Source organism: Scomber scombrus, chromosome 15, assembly GCF_963691925.1.
Source record: "Scomber scombrus chromosome 15, fScoSco1.1, whole genome shotgun sequence".
NCBI classification, from domain to species: Eukaryota; Metazoa; Chordata; class Actinopteri; order Scombriformes; family Scombridae; genus Scomber; species Scomber scombrus.
In genome coordinates this window covers 1,330,601-1,352,317 of record NC_084984.1, presented here as the reverse complement: position 1 = coordinate 1,352,317, position 21,717 = coordinate 1,330,601, and the positions used below count along the sequence as shown (strand labels likewise).

Genomic DNA, 21,717 nt, shown 5'->3' with positions numbered 1-21,717 from the left:
ATTCTGTTACTATGTATTTCTGATTTTCAAGGTTCAGTTCATCACTGTTGTATTATTCTGCAGTTCATCCAACATGTATGTTAAAGAGTTTTATTATTATTTTAAGATCAGTTTGTAAAGATAATTAATGTTACACATGCAAACATTTAGAAGCATGCTGCTGTCTTGAAGTGAATCAAACAACTGTATCATTGATATACAGCAATGTAATGGCTCCTGTAATGTCAAACGTCAGTTAATTTCCTACCAGATTTAATGTTCTTTGTCTCTACATGTATTTCTGTGATGATTAGTTGATTAGCACAAGATTGTTGTGATGGTTACAGGTCTGATTGGGTTCATTCAGTGTGTGATGGTCAATAATTCAAATAATTCAAATCAATCTAAAGCTACACCTAATGATTAATATCATGATTGATTACAAATTTTTTCCCAGTTAATTGATTAGTCGTTGAATTTTGATGCTCATTTTGGCACAAAACCACCTCTTATTACACAAGGAGAAAAAGCAGGGCAGTTTTCGCTGCCTCAGTTGGCAGAGATGCACACTCAGATACATAACAAATAACCTTTCATTTATGATAAGTTTGGCCCCTTTCAGTTTGACAAGATGATTCTCTGTTCTCTGGATGCCTCCTGAGCACCCAGAGAACAGAGAATCTTTCCAGACATTTTACTTTTACTGAAGTTCAACCTCAGTTTAGAGAAAAAATATATATTTTATGTCATGCCACTAAGATTATTATTAGTGACTGATCAGTTTACCACAAGTTACAATTTGCTACAGTTTAACAGTCAAGTCTCAAAATATTCGCAGCGGTCAGTTCTGTGCTTGGAACGTGTGTTTAAAGTTCATTCCTCATCTAAATATTTGGACAAAACAGTGATCAAACTTAGACACTTTTCAAACAGTAACCAGTGAATCTGATCTTTTATCTGTTCAGATTTAAGAATATTGTTTATAAAAGCATAAATTAATACTTTAATATAGAGGAGTGGAACTGCAGAGATTCAAAGGAAAGGAATTATTTATCCTATAAACTGTTAGTTATCAGCTGCAGCACATATGAGAATCATTGTCAGCATGTTTGGACTGATGAACATTCATATTTGTGTGTCCTGAGTTTTTATTTTGGTTTTTCAGCTTCACTTAAATTCTTAAATACTTAAACACTTACATATTTTTGTATGACAGGCAGGTGAGAGGTTCCAGTCAAGTGATGCTGAGAAGTCACTGTTCTGATACAGATTTTATTCAAATCCCTGTTTTTTCCCCTCCTGCTTCAGTTTATGTTATTTTTTTGGCACTTCTCTGCATGGGTTTCATTATTATGCCCAAATATAAGACAGTATTTTTATTCTGTAGATAAATGAGTGGGGGTCATCTTATATTCAAGAATAAGACAATTCACAGCATCACTGTTTTTGAACAGAGAGAGTAGCACTGTAACAGCAACTACTACAGAGAGTGATTCTGGGTTGTTTGTAGCTTTGATGTTGCTAGGCTAGCTGACACATACATTTGTCTTGCTATCCTGTTCGCCTGCGAGATAGTGTGTCACTACACTGTAGTGTTTCTTCAAAAAGTATTTTCCCAAAAACACGTGTTAAAATCACACCAATGTATTAAATCCCACCTTTCTGATAAACACTGTTCCCTACCATCTTCTGTCTTTTTACAGTCTTGTTTCTCTCAGGACTGATATGGCATCAAAACATGAAGATTATCTTTTGGAAAATGCTGTAATCCATAAAGGACCTCCTGTCCGTTATCGACTAACACCAAAGAGGAAGAATCTCGATGGAGAGACTGACAGAGAATCTAAGTTCAGAAGATGTACCATCGGGAAAAAAGATCCCAAAAACCCGAACAAAACAATCCTGCTTGTTGGAGGGACCGGGTCAGGAAAGTCAACTCTAATCAACGGCATTCTTAATTATGTCATGGGGATAAAGTTTGAAGACCAAAAATGGTTTGAGATTATAGATGAAGAGAAGAAAAACACAGCACAGAGTCAGACATCAGAGGTGACAGTTTATGAGATCTTTGGTTTTGAGGGTAAAACACTTCCTTTCTCACTCACCATCATCGATACTCCTGGATACGGAGACACCAGAGGGATCGAACACGATGATGTAACTACTCAGAAATTACATGATTTATTCCGCTCAGACGATGGAGTTCATGAACTCAATGCAGTGGGTCTGGTGCTGAAGGCGACTGAGAATCGACTGAGTGACCGGCTGAAATACATCTTTGATTCAGTGGTGTCTCTGTTTGGAAAAGACATGGAGGAGAACATCGTAGCTCTCATCACACACTCAGATGGGATGTCACCTGATGATACTCTCCAAGCTCTGGCAGCTGCAAACATTAAATGTGCAAAGGATGAGAGCACCGACCCTGTTCAGCCAGTTCATTTCCTGTTCAATAACTGCCAAACCAAACCAATAAAAAAGGGATCAGAAAGACTTTTAAAAATTGCCTGGGAAACAACGATGGAAGGAATGGATCAGTTCACATCATTCCTGGGAAAATCTGCACCTCAAAAACTGAAGACAACTCTGGCAGTCCTGAAAGAGCGAATCAGACTGACAGCCTGCATCCAAAACCTACAAGACAGAATTAATTTGATTGAACTAAAACAGACAGAGATCCAACAGACTCAGGAAGCTCTGAAGAAATATGAACAAGAGATGAAGGAGAATAAGGACTTTACCATTGAAGTTGAAGAGGTTTCCAAAAAAAGAAAAGACATTGTCGCTTGGTGGGACAATAAAGCTGTCTGCTGTTTAACATGTGAAGAGAACTGTCACTATCCTGGATGCACCCTGGCCTGGAAACCTGAACACTGTGAGGTCATGAAAAGAGGTCGCTGTACATCATGTAGTGGGAAGTGTCCTGCATCAGATCATGTGAAGGAAAGATGGAGATATGTGACCGAGACCAAAACAATTAAGAAGACCCTACAAGATGTTAAAGAGAAGTATGAGAAGAATAAAACAAAAACTGTGGAGGGGAAGAGCCTGATGGCAAATCTTGAAGCAGAGATTGAAGAACTGAAAGCAGAGAAGATAAAGTTGCTGGATGAGTCCTACCAACATGTTGAACATCTGGAGGAGATCGCCCTGAATGTTAATTCACTGTCCACTCATGTCCACTTGGACTTCCTGATTGAGAAGATGAAGGAGAGAAGAGACACAGAGAAGGGGAAGAAGCTGGAGGAGATGAGGAGTCGACAGGATGAAGGAACCAGAGCAGGGCTGGGGTACATGAAAACTAAATCAGCTAAAAAGTTAGTTACAGACTAATTATTATATTGCTTTCAACTGGTTATATCAGTTGAAAGCAAAGATACCACTGAAAACAAAGGAATAAGAGAAGCAAATATAACTTTAAAAAAACCTTCAACAAACGCTAAATCTACATATTTCCTCAACTTCAAGACAATGTACTTTGTGTTCAGCTTGATGTGAAGCAGCTGTCTTCGTACTTATAGTTTTGTGACTCACTTCAGATTAGAAAATCACTGTGCTGCAAATTCATTACAGTCAGTTGAGCCACATGTTCCTAACCCTTTAAAAATGAATCTACAGTCCACTTTTGGACAGCGACCCATCTGTTGAGCACCACTGTATTATATGATCACAACAACTTTCAAAAACACAGTGTGAGCTCTGTCCAATCAGCAGCTGTGGTTTAGTGTGGACAGACAGCACCCTCTGGTGTTTTATATTATGTACAACAGTTTGTAATCGTGTAGCTCTCTCCCTGCTCTTACAAACTGTCACAAAGTCATATTTACCTAGTAACAAGATATGAACATATGTTGAGACTATTATTGAGAAATAGTGTAATTTACTACTTACTATTATTCTGCAGTTCATCCAACATGTATGTTAAAGAGTTGTACTATTATTCTCTTGACTTTAAGATCATAATTAATGTTACACATGCAAACATTTAGAAGCATGCTGCTTTTTTGAAGTGAATAAAACCATTAAATAACTGTATCATTGATATACAGCAATGTAATGGCTCCTGTAATGTCAAACGTCAGTTAATTTCCTACCAGATTTAATGTTCTTTGTCTCTACATGTATTTCTGTGATGATTAGTTGATTAGCACAAGATTGTTGTGATGGTTACAGGTCTGATTGGGTTCATTCAGTGTGTGATGGTCAATAATTCAAATAATTCAAATCAATCTAAAGCTGCAGCTAATGATTACAAAATGTTTTCCCAGTTAATTGATTAGTCGTTGAATCTCAGAACACATTTGGCTAAAGTCCTAAAAACATCTGGTTTACTTTCACATTCATATGTTGAAGAGTCATTGTTTGTGAAGACTTGCTGAAAAGCAGCAAATCTAAACAAACAATGAATGTTTGGCTTCTTTGCTAGAAAGAAGTGATGATCAAAATACTTGTCGATTGACTTTCTGTTGATCGACCAATCAATTAATTGATTAGCTGTTTCAACTCTAATTCAGGAAAGATTAAGCCGAATAAAAAGGAAAATGTTTGAGTTTGTATAACTGCAACTGTGACCATTAACATCATGTAGACTAACAGGAGACTTTTTATTGATTTTTAATTCATTCTTGATACCTTGATGTCTTGTTTACTGTATTTACACATTAATTCAAAATACACAGCTGTTTATTGTGTTGTTATTATTATTATTATTATTATTATTATTATTATCTTCTATTTTATTTTTAAGTCTTTATGGTAATAACAGTAGATATGGATAACAGGGAGGAGAGATGGGGGCCAATAAATGCCGTCTTCCTGCATTGAACTGCAGATGTTGCATTTATGCATCATGAGTTTTAACCAATCAGCTTCCTGCTGACTTTTGATTTTTTTTTCTGTTCAGTCTTTGTAACTTTCAGTAAACTTAAAGTCTGTTTCCAGCTTAAGATAATATCTGACAGTTAGAAAACACTTAACTTCATTTACTTTGTATTTGATTTTTTTAAATTATCTTAATATTACAAGTGATTGGCTGTTGTGACATTCCACAATAAACCTTTAAACTGCTGAATCATCTTGAATAAAAATCTGCTTTATCAAATCATCATTTGCCTCAAAATGATTTCTTTGGATTTTTCTTTTAGACTTTGAAGTGGTGGGACCTCTGTAAATACAGTCTTGTGTTTAATGATATGAAAGTAATTATTAAAGTCTGGTGCAGTTGTACAGTAGGGCAATAAAGTTACCTCGACATCAGGATATGACGACAATAACTGTGGATCATCTGTGTCACAGTGAAAGGAGATACTGAGGCAGCAAATATAACCTGATAACATGTACAAAGACATTTGAGTTCTGCAGTTTGTTTAAAGTCAGATCTAACACAATTACACACACTCAGTAGTGTTGTGGTTTTCCTTGCTTTTTATTATTATTATTTTATTCAGCTCAATATCACTTACAAATAAGTTAAAGTACACAGTTTATATTTTATTCATTTGTACAACATGCTGAATACAGAAAGAATTAGAACGCATAATAACATAATTAGTGTTGGATATGTTTAGACGGATGTTGTATCTCAATAACTTCTTACATAAACTCAACAGATTGATCATTTGTGTTTGAAAGAACAGGAGCCACTGACAGTGGTCCATACAATGTGCTGGTTAATGTTCTCTCTGCAGCTGTGTCTGAACTGACCAAATATTATTACTTACAGTTAGAAGCGAGTGGTTGCTTAACTCTAATGAAACCATCAGCTGATCTCAGGTCAGTTTCAAATCAATAACTGAAGCTGATCAGTGTCATAGTTCTAAATCAGGATCTTCAGTGTATCAAGAACTTGGGAACAATAAGATGTAAAGTTGGTAGACTCCAGTTATTTCAGTGTGAGAGATACATTGGATCAACATTTCATTTCTGGTCTTCATTTTCAGGTCAACATTCATAAGATACTTTAAAGTGACACTTAGATCTTTGAGGTTTAGTTATTTTTATATACAGATGTTAAAAGCTGAAAAAACAGCTGTGGAGCTCCACCTCCTGGAGGGAAGGAGTCACACACTCCTCCTCTCTATCTCTCCTCCATCCTTCCCTCCTCCTCTCTATCTCTCCTCCATCCTTCCCTCCTCCTCAGAGGACACTTTACTGCAGTAGAAGAACAAAAACTACTGAGACAAGTTAAAGTGCTGCATTCAAAACGTTACAACAGTAAGTACACAGTATTATGAGCTAAATGTCAAAGTAAAAGTACTTTTTTTATGTATCTGCTGAGTTCACAGCTGTCCCGAGTTAGCAATCTACCAGCCAATCAGAACATAGTATTTCTTGTTGCCGGGTAAATTCTGAAAATCCGTTTTTGACCCATATTTATTTAAAACATTTTAAGAAATAGCGTGACATTTTTTACATTTAATATAATTAATGTTTTTTCTCCATAAGCACAAAGTGTAAAAACTGGATAATAAACTCTGTGCTCTCTGAAAGATTCATTAAGGATTAATCTGTTTATATGTGACTGATGATGAGGTATTCATGAATGGTTTGTTGTGCAGATATCTAGTAGAGACTAATTATGCAGGATACTGTGAATAGTCTGAATATGAACAGTGTGTGAGGATTAAAAGGCTCATTTGGGGCCAAATATCTTTTTCTTATTTCTTAATATCATAAAACAATTCATTTTATTTAGCTGAATTAGTCTTTTATTGGATTAACTCATTATTTTCATTTCCATTTGTGCTGGTCAATTATGAACAGTATGTAAAATTGAACTGGTTTTTAAGTAGCAGAAATAATTGGGAGAACTAGTTAACCGAAAACTGAAATGATGTTGGGATTTTCCTCTTGCTCAGACGTATTTTAAGTTTATTAGCATGCAAAGCAACGTCTGTAACACGGTAAGTTAAAAAGTAAAATAAGCAACAAATTGGCAGAAAATGTGTTTAATTACATTAAGTTTGCTGTTAAGTAATTATCACACATATTTGTGAAGTGTATCAGGAGTTTGTTGTAGTTTAACTATTTAACCGAAAACGGAAGTAACGTTGGGATTTCTCTCTCGCTCAGCCGTTGATGCGGAAATGAACTCTCTTCCAAGATACTGGAGGACAAGATAGAAATCCTCCTGCGATCAAAGACGCGGTGACACATCTAGCTACCATGAGTTAAATGAACAAATAGTGATAATAATCATTCTTTATCACATCGTATCAGTGTCATTAAGTAACGTATGTAACTACTATCCTCACAGTATTCATGTGAGTGTTTTAAGATCGTGTAAACCAACATTAGCAAGCAAAGAAACCTCTGAAACACGTTAGATAAACTACAAATTAGAGAAAATACGCCACTTAGTCAAAGGTTGTGGCCTCTTGATAAGTATGTGCTTCGTTTGTGCAGCTTATCAGTAGTTTATCTTCACTAAATCATTAAAGAAAAGGACAAAACAAGTCGAAACGGTTAGCTTGCTGCTAGCTACTGACCGGTAAACTTAAACCGGAAGTGATGTTGGGATTTCGCTCTTGTTCAGCTGTTGATGTTGACACATTTCAAACGTGAGACACACTGAGCTCATATATCTCTGAGTGTTTATAACCTCCACCTTTAAATTAAAGCAACGCAGCTGATTTTTGTTGGAACTTTTTTGGCTTCAGACTTTTATATATTTTTGTAGATATTTATAAATAATTTTCCACGTTTTCCACACAGGTCTCTCTGAGGTCTCACAGGGTCAAAACCATAGACTGTGGCTGTGTCTCAATTCAGGGGCTGCATCCTTGTAAGGACGCATTTTAAGGGCGGTTACGTCACAGCGCCGCGCCAAGGCCTGTCCCAATTCGAAGACTCCTCAAACGAATGCTCAAACGCAGCCTCAAAATGCGTCCTTGTTTTCCCTGTTTTTGAGGATGCATCGCTACTATCCTTAGCGGCCTTATATATCCCAAGATCCTTTGCGCGCCGCTGTTCAGTCCCATAGATATCTATAGAACATGACGTTCCATATATATTTATGTGCAGTCCCGCGAAAAGAACAATGATTGTCATTGTTAATAAATGTTTATGTTTTTATATGGTATTGTTATAAAATAAATAAAAATTGTTAATTGTTACACGTTGTCTTTTCCATTTAGTATTTACAATTTAAGTACAATTTATAACAGGATTAGCAAACGTCATAAAGTGCTACTGTTCAGGAACAACAAGGGATTTAATATTTTCTCTAATATTTTCTTTTATTAGCAAAGGATGAAACTTAACTCTACAAGGGGGCAGTCTTAACATTTAACTATTTACAAAAAATACATCACAAATAACTATTTACAGATTATTATTAGAAAATGATGTACAATTATGAACACACTATTAACAAAATATGTATTATTAAATACAACACTACTAAAATTCCAAATGATTTACAATAATAAAAAAAATAAATTAATAAATAATAACAAATTAATAAAATAAAAAATGAAAAAAATAATGTAATAGGCTGAGCAGGAGTCCCTGGCAGTGCTGCTGGGCTGGATGGGATGCCACAATAAAGACCCTGGTGTCTTCTGTGGTCAGTGGGACATCATCTGGGCTGGTATTCAGGGTGTTTGGGGGTCTGGTCTCCACTGTCCACTGGGGTTGGTCCGATGGACGATGCCGCCCCCCCTCCCCCCCGTGCAAAGCGAATTATATAAAATTATCGTAACCAAGGTCTTAAACGAACGAAACGAATTATACTAAAAACAATAAAATTCAAAATCATTTAGATAAATAATTAATTAAACACTCAAAAATGTGCTGTGCAAAAGACATTCACGTGTTGCTTCTGCTGCCGCCGTCATCTCCGCTACCAGTTCTGCTTTTATAACACTTAGCTCAGATGGCTTCATGTGGTCCCCCCGGTATCTTGGGTCAAGCAGTGGTGCTTTGCGCATCATCCACTGGGTGGCAATGATAAATATCCGTTTCCTTTTCTTTTTTTTCTTTAAAAAAAAAAATAACATTAGTAGTATTTGAAATATTTTTTATAATAATGAAATTATATGATACTATAATAACTAAAAAATAATAAAATATGTAACATCTCCAACCACCACCACCACCACCTCTTCTTTCTTCTAGTTTGTCTTATTCTTCTGTTTTTTTCTTCTTTCTGCTGTTTGTCTTATACTTCTGTGTGTTTTTTCTTCTGTGTGCCTTTCGCGTCTTATGGGCGGGAACAGCTGGTGACGCAGCTGGTGACGCAACCAGGAAATGCTTCGAAGGCTAGACCGTTCCATTTCACAACGGTTGATGCATCCTTCTGAGGTTCCTCAGTAGCACGCGGTCTTCGAAGACCGCGAGGCCGCGTCCTTACAAGGATGCAGCCCCTGAATTGAGACACAGCCTGTATATAATATATATATATATATATATATATATATATATATATATATATATATATATATATATATATATATATATATATATATATATATATATATCTGTCGCCACCTGGTGGACAAAATGAAGAATTACTCAATTATAGATTCAATTTAACTTTATTGATACACAACATTATTGCCTTGATGTTTGCTGATTGATTCGTTTTTTTGTTGTAAATTTTATTTTATTTTATTTTTTACATGTTTTTGCATGTTTTCTACCATGTGGATGTTCAGTATCACTGCTTAGATTATAAACAACATGATGCAAGGAGTAAAATGGTTATCTAAAACTATTTGAAGTAGTGAAGCTATATGATGTAAATCAAAATAATAATAATAATAATAATAATAACAACAACTTGTATAGCTCCTTTCATACAATAAATGCAGCTCAAAGTGCTTTACAACAAAATAAATTAAATCAATGTTGAAGAAAAAGAAAACAAGCTTAAATCAAAGCATACAATATACTTTATATGATAACTGTAGCTACTTATTTAGAGAACGTCTGAAAGTTGATTATATTATATTTAATTATATTAAGTCAGTTATCCAGAGAATACAATAATAATGAAAATTATATTGATGCTATAAGAACTTCTAATAGGTTTACAGACAGTATTACATAACAATATGTGACCTCTGCAGGCTTTTAAACGTTTTTAACATGTTCATTGATCTTGCATGCCAAAATAAATGTGTCTCCTACTTTCTTGTTTCAGATATTTTTAGGTAAAAACATATCAACACTTTCCAGATTGACCTGCATGTAAAATAAATCCTGGTTTGTTGGTGAATAGTAATATTTCCTTACAGATTGACCAAGGCTGTAATGTGCTATGAAACTGTAATCTAACATTTAAGGATGAAAAGAAGTTAAAGTCACTAATTATTACTGTACAGCCTGTGTGATGATTAAGCACTGGTACAGTGTGCACCTTGCAGTCCAGGTCAGTGGTTATAATCTGGGACAACAAACTGTTTGGTTCCCTTTTTGCAGCAGCAGTTCAAACATTTTCTTGGTTTTTTCATCCACTTGATTCTTCATCTCCTCCAGCTTTTTCGCATTCTCTCTGTCTCCTCTCTCCTTCATCTTCTCAATCAGGAAGTCCAAGTGGACATAAGTGGACACTGAATTAACATTCAGGGCATTCTGCTCCAGTTTGACCACATGTTGGTAGGACTCATCCAGCAAAACATTCTTCTCTTTGTCGAGCTTTTCTTTCTCCGTTTTAAGAAACAACAACACGTCCTCGATCTCCTGATACTTTGCTTCATATTTCTGCTTCAACTCCTCCAAGGTCTTTTTAACTTTCCTGGTCTTGTTCACGTACCTCAACTTTTCTTTCACATGAGCTGATGCAGGACACTTCTTGGTACAAACAGTGCAGCTGCCTTTTTTCATGACCTTGCATGCTCCAGGATTCCAGGCCAATGTGCATGGATAATGACAGTTTTCTTCACAGACATCACAACAGATGCCTCCTTGGTAAAATACACCCCACCACATCCCACACTGGATCTGTTCTTTGTCTTTGTAGACCTCATCAACTTCTATGGTTATCTTCTCCTCACTCCCTCGTTGATGTTCCCTCAGAGCTTTTTCAGTCTGTTGGATCTCCTTCTGTTTCAGTTCATTCTGCTCAATACGTTCTTGTAAGTTTTGGATGCAGGCTGTCAGCTGGATACGTGTGTTCAACACTTCAATTGTCATACCCAACTCTTGAGGTGCAGTTCTTTCCATAAAATCTGTAAACCGGCCCAAACCTTTCAGTGATACATCATATGAGTCTTTAAGGTCCTCTAACTCTTCCTCGATGCGGTTTTCACTCTGGCAATTATCAAACAGGAAGTGAACAGGCAGATTCCTCTCATCTTTGGCACATTTAATGTTTGCAGCTTCAAGAGCTTTCAAAACATTTTTAGGTCTTCTTCCATCTGAGTGTGTGATGACAGCGACAATGTTCTTCTCAATGTCTTTTCCAAACAGAGACATCACTGAATCAAAGATGTACTTCAGTCGATCACTCACTCGATTCTCACTCGCCTTCAGCAGCAGACCCACTGCAGAAAGTTCATGAACTCCATCGTCTGAGCGGAACAAGTCAAATAATTTTTGACTAACGATGACATCATGTTCGATCCCTCTGGTGTCTCCGAATCCAGGAGTATCGATGATGGTCAGAGAGTAGGGCAGAGTTTTACCTTCATAACCAAAGATCTCGTACACGATCACATCTGATGTCTGACTCTCTGACTGACTTCTCTTCTCTTCTTTTACGATCTCAAACCAGATGTTGTCCTCAAACTTCACTCCCATGGTGTAGTTGACCAGAGCGTTGACCAGAGTAGATTTTCCTGTTCCTGTTTCACCTACAAGTAAGATGGTTTTCTTTTTCTCATTTGGGTTTTTCTCTCCAACAGTTTTTCTTGTCAGAGTCCCAAACTTCACTTCCTTTGGTCTCAGCTGGTAGACAGCAGGAAATCCTGAAGAGATCAGAATACTTTTGGAGATGATGTCCTGGTATTTGGATGAAACGTTACTGATCCTATGGAAACAGGAGAAATCAGCTTAATACATATTTAAACTGTATGTCTTGACTGTATGCAGCAAGGCTCCTCACTCACACTCCTCACACAGAACATATCACTCCGGTCCCGAATTACACTGGCTCCCCATCCGTTACACAATCCAGTTCCAAATTTTACTAATAACTTTCAAATCGACACATGGTCTGGCACCACTGTACATCTCTGAGCTTCTCCACCCTTTTACGCATCAAGATCCTTAAGATCTGAACATCAGTTGTTGTTACAGGTTCCAAGTTTAGTTTATTTGGAACCCCATTAGCTGTTACCCAGGCAACAACTACTCTTCCTGGGGTCCAGACTTGAGACCAAAGGAGACCATGCTTTTACTGTTGTTGCCCCAATGCTGTGGAACAAACTCCCCCTCAGTATCAGATCAGCCTAGTCGATGCCTAATTTTTAAAAGCTTGTACAGACGGGCATTTTTATAATTTTATATAACTGCTGCTCCTTGTTGTTGTTTTATTTATTGTTTAATGTTTCATCTATTTATGCTTGATTTTTTAAAATTGTGTTTAGTGTATGTTATTTTCTTAATATTGCTTTGTGTGAAGCACCTTGTAACTTTGGTTTTGAAAGGTGTTATAAAAATGAGTTTGTTATTAATATTATTGTTATCTGTTCATATTCATGTACCATTAATACATTTTACTAATTTAACTTCTTCCTGGGAGTTTTTTGTGCTCTCTTGTCTAACAGGTTCCTGTGGAGGCCTGTCCTACACGAAAGATAGAGATAAGTACAGTAACAACAATAATAAAAAAACATAATGATAATAATGGAAGTATGAGAGCTGTTTTGTGTTAATGTTACTCACGATGTTGCCATGGTGATGCTCGGTACACAGGGATCCACAAGATGAAGATGAAAATGCCTGAATGGAAAATAAATAATCAATAAAACTTTAACCACATTTTCATTCATTCATGTCTTTAAAGAAAGATTCAACAAAAGTACAATCAAATCTCCAACAGACGTGTAACAAGTGCAGTGTTGTGAATGTTGCTGGCTCAGCTACAGACTCTCCTGTTTGTCTCTCTCTTTTTGTGTTTCACATGGTTCTCCTCCCAGCTCCCCTGTCTCCTGCCTAACCTGATCTCACAGAAATACATGAAATGACCAACATCTCTTAGGACTGGATTACATGGTGGTGTCACATAAAGTCATTTAGGAGCATCTGTCTCAGTGGACACATGAATTCCCTGGTTTAACAACGTCACAAAGTGGGCTGTGGTTAATATTGTTTTCTAATCTAGAATTTTTTTTTTAAAACTTAATTTTACTTAATTTATTATAGTTCATTGTATAAATTTTTTGTTGGCTAAAAAACATTAAGTTGTGTGTGACATAACTGTCATTTTGGTGTAGTGAGGTAGTTACAGTTATTACAAAGTAATCGTTCCTTGTATGTTATTAAAAAGACAACTATAGTCCTCTTATCATATTCGCACATGAATGGTAATAATAGTCTGATATTATTAGAAATTGCGTGAATATACTAGAGTGTCAACAACATCTGTGTTTAATATTTTCTAGCATTTGCCTGTACATCACTACAAGACTGATATATATTTTTTATAATAGGCTAATGAATGAGAAGAAGAGTCATTCATTACCAAAGAAATAATAATGTCTGTAACTTATAATAACTACCTCATAACACCAAAATGACAGTTATATCACACACGTTAAAGTTATATATAAAGCACTATAATAAATTCAGTAAAATGACTATTAAAAATAACAATCAAATAAAAGAATACAATAATAACCATTAACTGCCCACTGCGTGATGATGTTGAACCAGGGAATCTGTGTCCACCAAGACAGAGGATCCTCATTGACTTTACACTGGCATTGTCTCCATGGTAACTGACATGTAAACTTTACACATTACATGACACAACCATGTAATCCCATGTTAAGAGGTGTTATGACTGTGGTCATTCTTTTGTTCGGTCTGCTGTGTGCTTGTGTGCCCTGTGCCTTTTTTTCTTTTTGATTTTGACATTCATAGATGAGTGTGCCAGGACGTGGAGATAATTGGTGGACGAGGTTCGAGCCCTGGCCTGTGGTTGGCTGCAGCCGGAAACCAACCACTACAAAAGGAGCCAAGATGGCGGCCGTCTGGGGGCAGCAGGCATTTCCCCGTCCTCTTCCTCTCCCAACCGGCCACACTGTCGTTCTGTCTTGTTGAATATTGTATATAGTTGATAGTTAATTTGTGAGAAGTAAGGGTGGACTGCCAGTTTTGCTTACCGTGTTTTCTCTTGTTTTTCTTAGATAGGGAGGTAAGATTGGTAATTTGTTTTCTTAGGGCTATTTTCTTACTTTTTAGATAGGATTGTTTTATTTGTTATTTTGGCCTTGGTCCACCCTGAAGTTTATGTTATATATCTATAAGTTTAATTATTAATTTGTATAAATAAATATTTTCTTATACCCAAACAAAATTTGGCTTGTGGCTATTTGGGATTTGGGGAAGACGGGGGCTCATTCACATTATGCCCTAGGCACCCCTAGACTGGGGCATAACAAGAGGTCATTTCATGTATTCCTGTGAGATCAGGTTGCTCCTGGCTCTGCTGTGGCACTCACACCTGCCTGCAATCTGCCCAGTCAACCCTCCTGCCACTCATCAACTCATCTACCTGCAGTTATATCTAATCTGGCTCTCCAACCACTCCTTACCAGAGTGTTGACTCACCTCAGTGGTAGCTACGCTTCAGGCTCTGTTTTAGTGAATTCTCTGCCAATTGTTTTTCATGGTTTACTAACTGGATTTTTTCTTTGTGCCTCAGAATCACCTTCAGCTTATCCTGTGCCTACCAGCCAGCTATTCCTACTTTGTCCTGCCCAGGCCAGTTCCACTCCTTCACCAGCCATTCTACCAGCAGCTCTGAACTCTAGTTCCCCCTGCCATCAGCCTCCATCAGAATTCAACCTTGCAATAAACATCTCTTCACTCATTATTCTGCTCTGTTTTCTGCTCTTGCGTCCGACTCTTGTTCATAACATGTATAGATATTCAAGGAAGGTTCTGCTGTTGTAGCTTATAAGTAAAATCCATTTTATTTATAGAGTCCTGTACATCCAAAATCAGTCATTTAAATAAAAGAGTTTAACAATCGGTTCAACATACAACCCTCTATCATTAGACCCTCAAATGACCAAAGATCACAGGTAAAGAAAACAGTGTTAAAGGGTTAATAGTTTGTTGATGGAGATTTTATCTTCAGTCAGCCATATGTTATTACACATTATATCAACATGACCAGCATGGTGAGCACTGTGTCACCATGACTGACTGCCTGAAGATCTGGTTTTACCTGCTGAGCTATGCTCCAGGTCTCAGGTGTTGTCACGACCTTTGGGTGGTGACTGAAGAAAAAAAGCGTCTGAAAAGCGTTTGCGTGGCAGGATGTTTGGACTGGAGGACTGAAAATGGATACTGACTTACACTTTATTTACTCTCTACTTCCCCATAAATACAGACATAGATGATGGCGTTATCCAAAACATATTTGGCAAAGCAAAGTAGCAGAACACAAATGTATTTTATTGAATATGAAGTTAATCTTAGGATCATTCATCCAAATCAGTCTCAGCTTTTCAGTGACATACATATATTTAAAACAGGATGTGATTTGTAAAACACAGAAAATAACCTAAATCCAGGTGGAGAAATTTCATTTCATTTCATTGTTATTGTACAAGAATAAATGCAGATATCTATAAATATGAAATAAATCCTAATCTTAATATTTGAAAGTATTTCATAGTTGGTCTATTACAGTGTTCTTACCTGTGTTGTTGGCTTCAGGGAGCTGTGAGATTTTGAGGTGTAGAGAGGAATCAGACTGCAGAGGTTTTATAGCTGATCAGAAAAGGGATGACTCTTTGTGGTCACATGATTTCACAGAAAATCTCCTCCCACAACTCTGTATCTCAAACTTTCTGTTTCCTTTTTATAACAGTATGTAAAGACAATAGATCATTGTGCTGCTGCAGGTGTTTGTGTTGCATTCAGTCTAATTTTCCTCCATTCAGACCAACACATACTGTATCTTTATCAGATCCTTCACAGCTCAAAACTCTTTTCTGAAAATGATGCAGGTTGATTGTGAGAAGAGTCTCAATCCTTTTCTCAGCTTTTATCAAACTCCTAATAACAACACTTAAAAACGCTTTAATCAGTTTCCCCAGTTCTCACTCGAGAAGGACTGGGACCTCCTCCTGATAACAGAAGTCCATCAACAGCAAGATCCTGGTTCACTTCCAGACCAGTCACCAGAACCAACCAGACACATGTCCAGGCCCATGTCACAGGGTTTGGGGTGTTCTAGTCTGGACAGCGATGGGAGAGTCTTCAGACATTTCCTCCTCATCACCACTGCCTTCGTATTCTAAAGACTCATCCCAACAACTCAATCAACTCAGTCAAAACAATCACAAACAGACAAACTCTACAAACCCCCTCAAAACACACCAGGAACAGAGAAAGAGGAGAAATCCTTACAATGCAAACAATAAAGACACCCAATCACAGAGAAGATGGTGGAGAGATAATGTATGTCTACTACCTTTTGGCTCACAGACAGCAGTGACACACAGAGACCAGCCAACTTGTTTCCTGGAGGGTGTGAATGAGGAAATCAGCCATCAAAGGTAAAAACACTTTGTTAGGTGGGATAAAGATCATTTTATCACAACACAAGACCGTGCCATCCATGCTGAAACAACCCAGAGGTCAGCAGCAGCAAAAGTTACTGGGAACAAAGAAAACTTAACTGAGACTCCAAATGGACCAGCTACAAGTCATCCAAACACCACAGCAGAGACGGAGCAGTGGTCCAGGGTGAGGCAGATTCACAGGGAAGGGCTGTAGAAGCTGTGTATCATCGGGACAGAGACTGTCCACAAGAAAATCTACAGAGACGTAGAGGCAGACGATCTCCCAAACAGGTGATGGTGACCCAACTGAAGGGTCAACGGTATTATAATGATGAGGCATAACAGGCAGTGGAGGCAACACTTACCCTTTCTAAAAACAAACAGATGCCCATTCTTTGAGTTTGTTCACTGGGGTGAAATCTGAACATTTAACTCTTAGTAATGAGTTTACCTCAAATTCAAATCTGTGTTTGACCAGCTGACAATAAATTCACATCTGTTGCATCAGAGCTTAGAGGGTCTGAGTTTACCTGCAGGCTTGTTTTAATACATTCTGTAGATCACCTGATCTGTTCGTCTAAAGAAAACATACAAAACTGACTCAGTGACACTGCTGAACCTATTTAGCAGAATAAGGTCATAAGGCTAGCTGGTCTGAACTGCAGTTTGTATCATCCACATTGATAATCCTCGGGCATGAGATCTCAGAGAAAGACAAATCCCTGAACCCTAGACGAGTGGAGAATATCCTAAAAACTCCAAAATCAAAAACTAAACAGACAGACAGCATGTCAGGCTTATTGTTTAATAATAAGGTGTGGATATATTCTGCAAAGATACAGAGTGAAAGCTTCACTGAAATACAAACACACACAGAAACTTGAGTTATGTGATGTTGACACAGACCAACGTAGTTATTACATGTTTTGGTGTGAGACTAAGAACACTTCGGCTCTCCACAGAAGTTAATGGGAAGGATTGGTTCATCACCTGAAAGTGTAAAATCATGTTATTTGTAGGTAGAGTGAAGAACCTGAAAGAACAAAAAGGAATGAAGATATAAAACTAAACTTTGTGAGTCCTCAGTGGAAATGATATTATTGGTTATGGCTTACTTTAGCATGGAGAAACTAAACAGAACTGGTATGGCCTGTGGGAAACACCAGGAGCTTCAGTTGTGATGTGAAAGTTGACGGCATAGTCAAAAGTCATAAATGTTCACAAGTGTCATTTGAACTAAAATGTTCACTCACACAACAGTGATGGTGAGAAATGAACTGAATGAGATGATACTTAGTGTTTGTGTGAAGCAGCCATGAAGACATGATAAGCTGATGCTGATCTTATCACATTCAGACTGAATGATTGTGAAATTACCTGCTGAACCGGATGTTTCCTCTTTAAATAGAATAAAGTGATCAGATAAAACAGAGACACGCACATTAACACAGACGATTGTATCATGGATGAACAAACCGTGTCACGACAGGAACGTTTTCTTTAGCTTTCATTTTCCTTTTTTAAGGCTTAAGAAGCTGCTTTGTAACACTGCAGGTCAGTAAGATGCATTTTGTGTATGAAATACATATATATACACTACCAGTCAAAAGTTTTAGAACGCCCAAATTTTTCCAGTTTTTTATTGAAATTCAAGCAGTTCAAGTTCAACAAATAGCTTGAAATGGTACAAAGGTAAGTGGTGAACTGCCAGAGGTTAAAAAAAACCGTAAGGTTACCCAAAACTGAAAATTATACAAAAACACTTAAAAATGGAGGTCTTTCCTACAGAGAAATTGTGAAGAAAGTCAAACTGGCAGCGATGCCATGCAGAACCCTCTGGTTTGCACATAGTTGGTCAGTGGTTCATCCTACAGCAAGATAATGACCCAAAACACAAGTCCAAGCTTTGCCAGAACTACCTTAGGAAAAAAGACCAAGATGGTAAGCTTGAAAACATTTTTTCAATAAAGAATGGGAAAAATTGGGGTGTTCTAAAACTTTTGACCAGTAATGCATGTTCAAAGAGCAGACAAGAGATTAGAGGCAGGTCTGACACAGATGTGTGAAGCAGAAATATAGATTTCACTTTTCCATCATTTCAATCATTTTTCAGACCCTCACATGGATCCTGTGAGCCTTTCTGGGTCCCGACCCTCAGGTTGGAAACCACAGTACTACACTACTGCACTCAAGTACAAAGTACATGTTTGAAGTACTTTTACCTCACTTCAGTACTTTATATTTAAAATGAGGATGTAAATGTTCCTTTATTAAATATAATGTTAATAATTAATAAAAAGATGATGAATCTGATCCAACAGTGAATAAAACATCTGGAACCTTCATTACTGCAAATCACATGTTTACTTATTTCACTTCAAAGTTCACCACAATAATTCATGTTGCACTACTGGCTGAGTAATTGCACAACGTGATTTTGGACTTTTGCAGAATAAATTATTTTCTAAGCTGGTTTCATCATCATTTCCAACATAATGATTTTATTAATGTTTATATATAGGGATAGTGAGAAACGTCTTCTCGATTCCTTTGTATATCTAGTACATGTGAAGAAATTGACAAATAAAGCTCAATGGAGAGGAGGAGGGAAGGATGTAGGAGAGATAGGAAGGAGGAGTGTGTGACTCCCTCCGTCCAGCAGGTGGAGCTCCACAGTTGTTTGATCTCCGGAACATTTCAGGCTCATGATGATAAATAGTGCTGTTATGTATTATGGGTTAAATCTTGTATTAGCTCGTGATGATATTTGCTTTATTCAGTTTTATGATAGGAGTTATTTGCTGCAGTGATGTGTGATGAAGCTTCATATTAGCTTGAGATCAACTTTTAAATACATGTTTACACAGAAGGAGGACTGTGGATTTAGTCCTCCATCACTTCCATTGTAAGTGCATTAAAGATGAAAGACAATTGAATGTGTTATGACAGACTTGTAGTAGTTCAGTGTGCTCAGGTTTCCTTCAGTCCACATCAGCTGTGGCTCCATCTAGTGGTCACTACAGAAAACATCATTATCCAGAGTGGATGTAATATTCTTCAGGATATGTTCATTATGATGCTGTGAGCTGTGTTTTCTTTGAGTCTGTCAGACTTGCTGCTCAGAATAAAGTCAAACAGACATTTAATGAACAAAGTTCAGCAGAAGCTTCAACAGACTCAGAAAGCAGCTGATGATCCAGTGAAGACACTCTGAGCAAACTGATTTCATCAAGCTCACATTTTATTCATCATTCACAGAAAAATGATTTCATGTAGAATAACACAATATACTGCAACCACTCAAATATCACTGCTTAGAAAATAAACAACATGATAAAAGGAGTAAAATGGTTAACTAAAACTATTTGAAGTAGTGAAGCTGTAAGATGTAAATACAAATAATAATAATAATAATAATAATAATAATAATAATAACAACTTGTATAGCTCCTTTCATACAATAAATGCAGCTCAAAGTGCTTTATAACAAAACAAATTAAATCAATATTGAAAAAATGAAGAAAACAAGCTTAAATCAAAACATACAATATACTTTATATGATAATTGTAGTCTGAAAGTTGATTATATTATATTAAGTCAGTTATCCAGAGAATACAATAATAACAACAATGATTTTGATGCTATAAGAACTTCTAGTAGGTTTACAGACAGTATTACATAACAATATGTGACCTCTGCAGGCTTTTAAACGTTTTTAACATGTTCATTGATAATAAATGTCTCTCCTACTTTTTTGTTTTGGATATTTTTAGGTGAAAACATATCAACACTTTCCAGATTGACCTGCATGTAAAATAAATCCTGATTTGTTGGTGAATAGTAATATTTAATAGAAATACCTTATGAACCTACTAGAACACTGCGCTCCCAGCATGCAGGCTTACTGCTGGTTCCTAGTATCTCTAAAAGTAGAATGGGAGGCAGAGCCTTCAGTTCTCAGGTTCCTCTCCTGTGGAACCATCTCCCAGATTGGGTCGGGGGGGCAGACACCCTCTCTATGTTTAAGAATAGGCTTCAAACGTTCCTTTGTGATAAAGCTTACAGTTAGGGTTGAAGCTCCTAGTTTATGCTGCTATAGACTTAGACTGCCGGGGGACTCCCATGATGCACTGAGCTCCTCTCTCTTCTCTCCTCCTCTTCTCTCTCTATCCATCCATCTATATCCATTAACATTCATGTACGATTAATGCATCAATTATCAATTAACTTCTTCCCCGGAGTTGTCTGTGCTTTCTCGTCTCACAGTTAATCTGGGCCTGTAGACGTCCGGATGACAGATTCCAGTCCCGGACCTTCAATGTGCTTTTCTCTCCTATCCTTCCTCTCTCTCTCCTCTCCTTCCTCTCTCCTCTCTCCTCTCCCTCCTCTCTCTCCTCTCTCTCCTCTCCTCTCCTTCCTCTCTCTCCTCCTTCCTCTCTCTCTCCTCTCCTTCCTTTCTCATCTCTCCTCTCCCTCCTCTCTCTCCTATCCTCTCTCTCCTTCTTCTCTCCTTCTTCTCTCCTCTCTCTCTCTCTCTCCTCTCTACTCCAACCGGTCGAGGCAGATGTTCTCCCACTGTGAGTCTGGTTCTGGTTCTGAGGTTTCTTCCTGTTTAAAGGGAGTTTTTTCTCTACACTGTTACCAAGTGCTGCTCATGTGTGAATGTTGGGTCTCTTTAAATTAAACCTGAAGAGTTCGGTTTAGACCTGCTCTATGTGGAAAGTGCCTTGAGATAACTTTGTTGTGATTTGGCACTATGCAAATAAAGATTGATTGATTGATTGATTGATTGATTGATTGATTGATTGATGGATTGATTGATTGATTGATTGATTGATTGATTGATTGATTGATTGATTGATTGATGAATCCTGATTTGTTGGTGAATAGTAATATTTCCTTACAGATTGACCAAGGCTGTAATATGCTATGAAACTGTAATCTAGCATTCAAGGATGAATAGAAGTTAACTAAAGTCACTAATTATTACTGTACAGCCTGTGTGATGATTAATCACTAGTACAGTGTGCACCTTGCAGTCCAGTTCACTGG

General features: G+C 37.2%; 2 protein-coding genes across 2 annotated transcripts; one reads left to right on the top strand and one right to left on the bottom strand.

The window, feature by feature from the left end:
* Positions 1-1,704: 1,704 nt before the first annotated feature.
* Positions 1,705-7,779, top strand: LOC133995671 (uncharacterized). The gene is made up of 2 exons (XM_062435145.1): positions 1,705-3,135; positions 7,693-7,779. Exons 1-2 carry the CDS (start codon positions 1,705-1,707, stop codon positions 7,777-7,779), a joined length of 1,518 nt encoding a protein of 505 aa, XP_062291129.1.
* A 1,402-nt stretch (positions 7,780-9,181) lies between these two features.
* Positions 9,182-16,378, bottom strand: LOC133995670 (uncharacterized). The gene is made up of 3 exons (XM_062435144.1): positions 16,275-16,378; positions 10,415-11,950; positions 9,182-9,326 (listed from the first exon to the last, which is right to left on the bottom strand). Exons 1-3 carry the CDS (start codon positions 16,376-16,378, stop codon positions 9,182-9,184), a joined length of 1,785 nt encoding a protein of 594 aa, XP_062291128.1.
* Between the last annotated feature and the right edge of the window lie 5,339 nt (positions 16,379-21,717).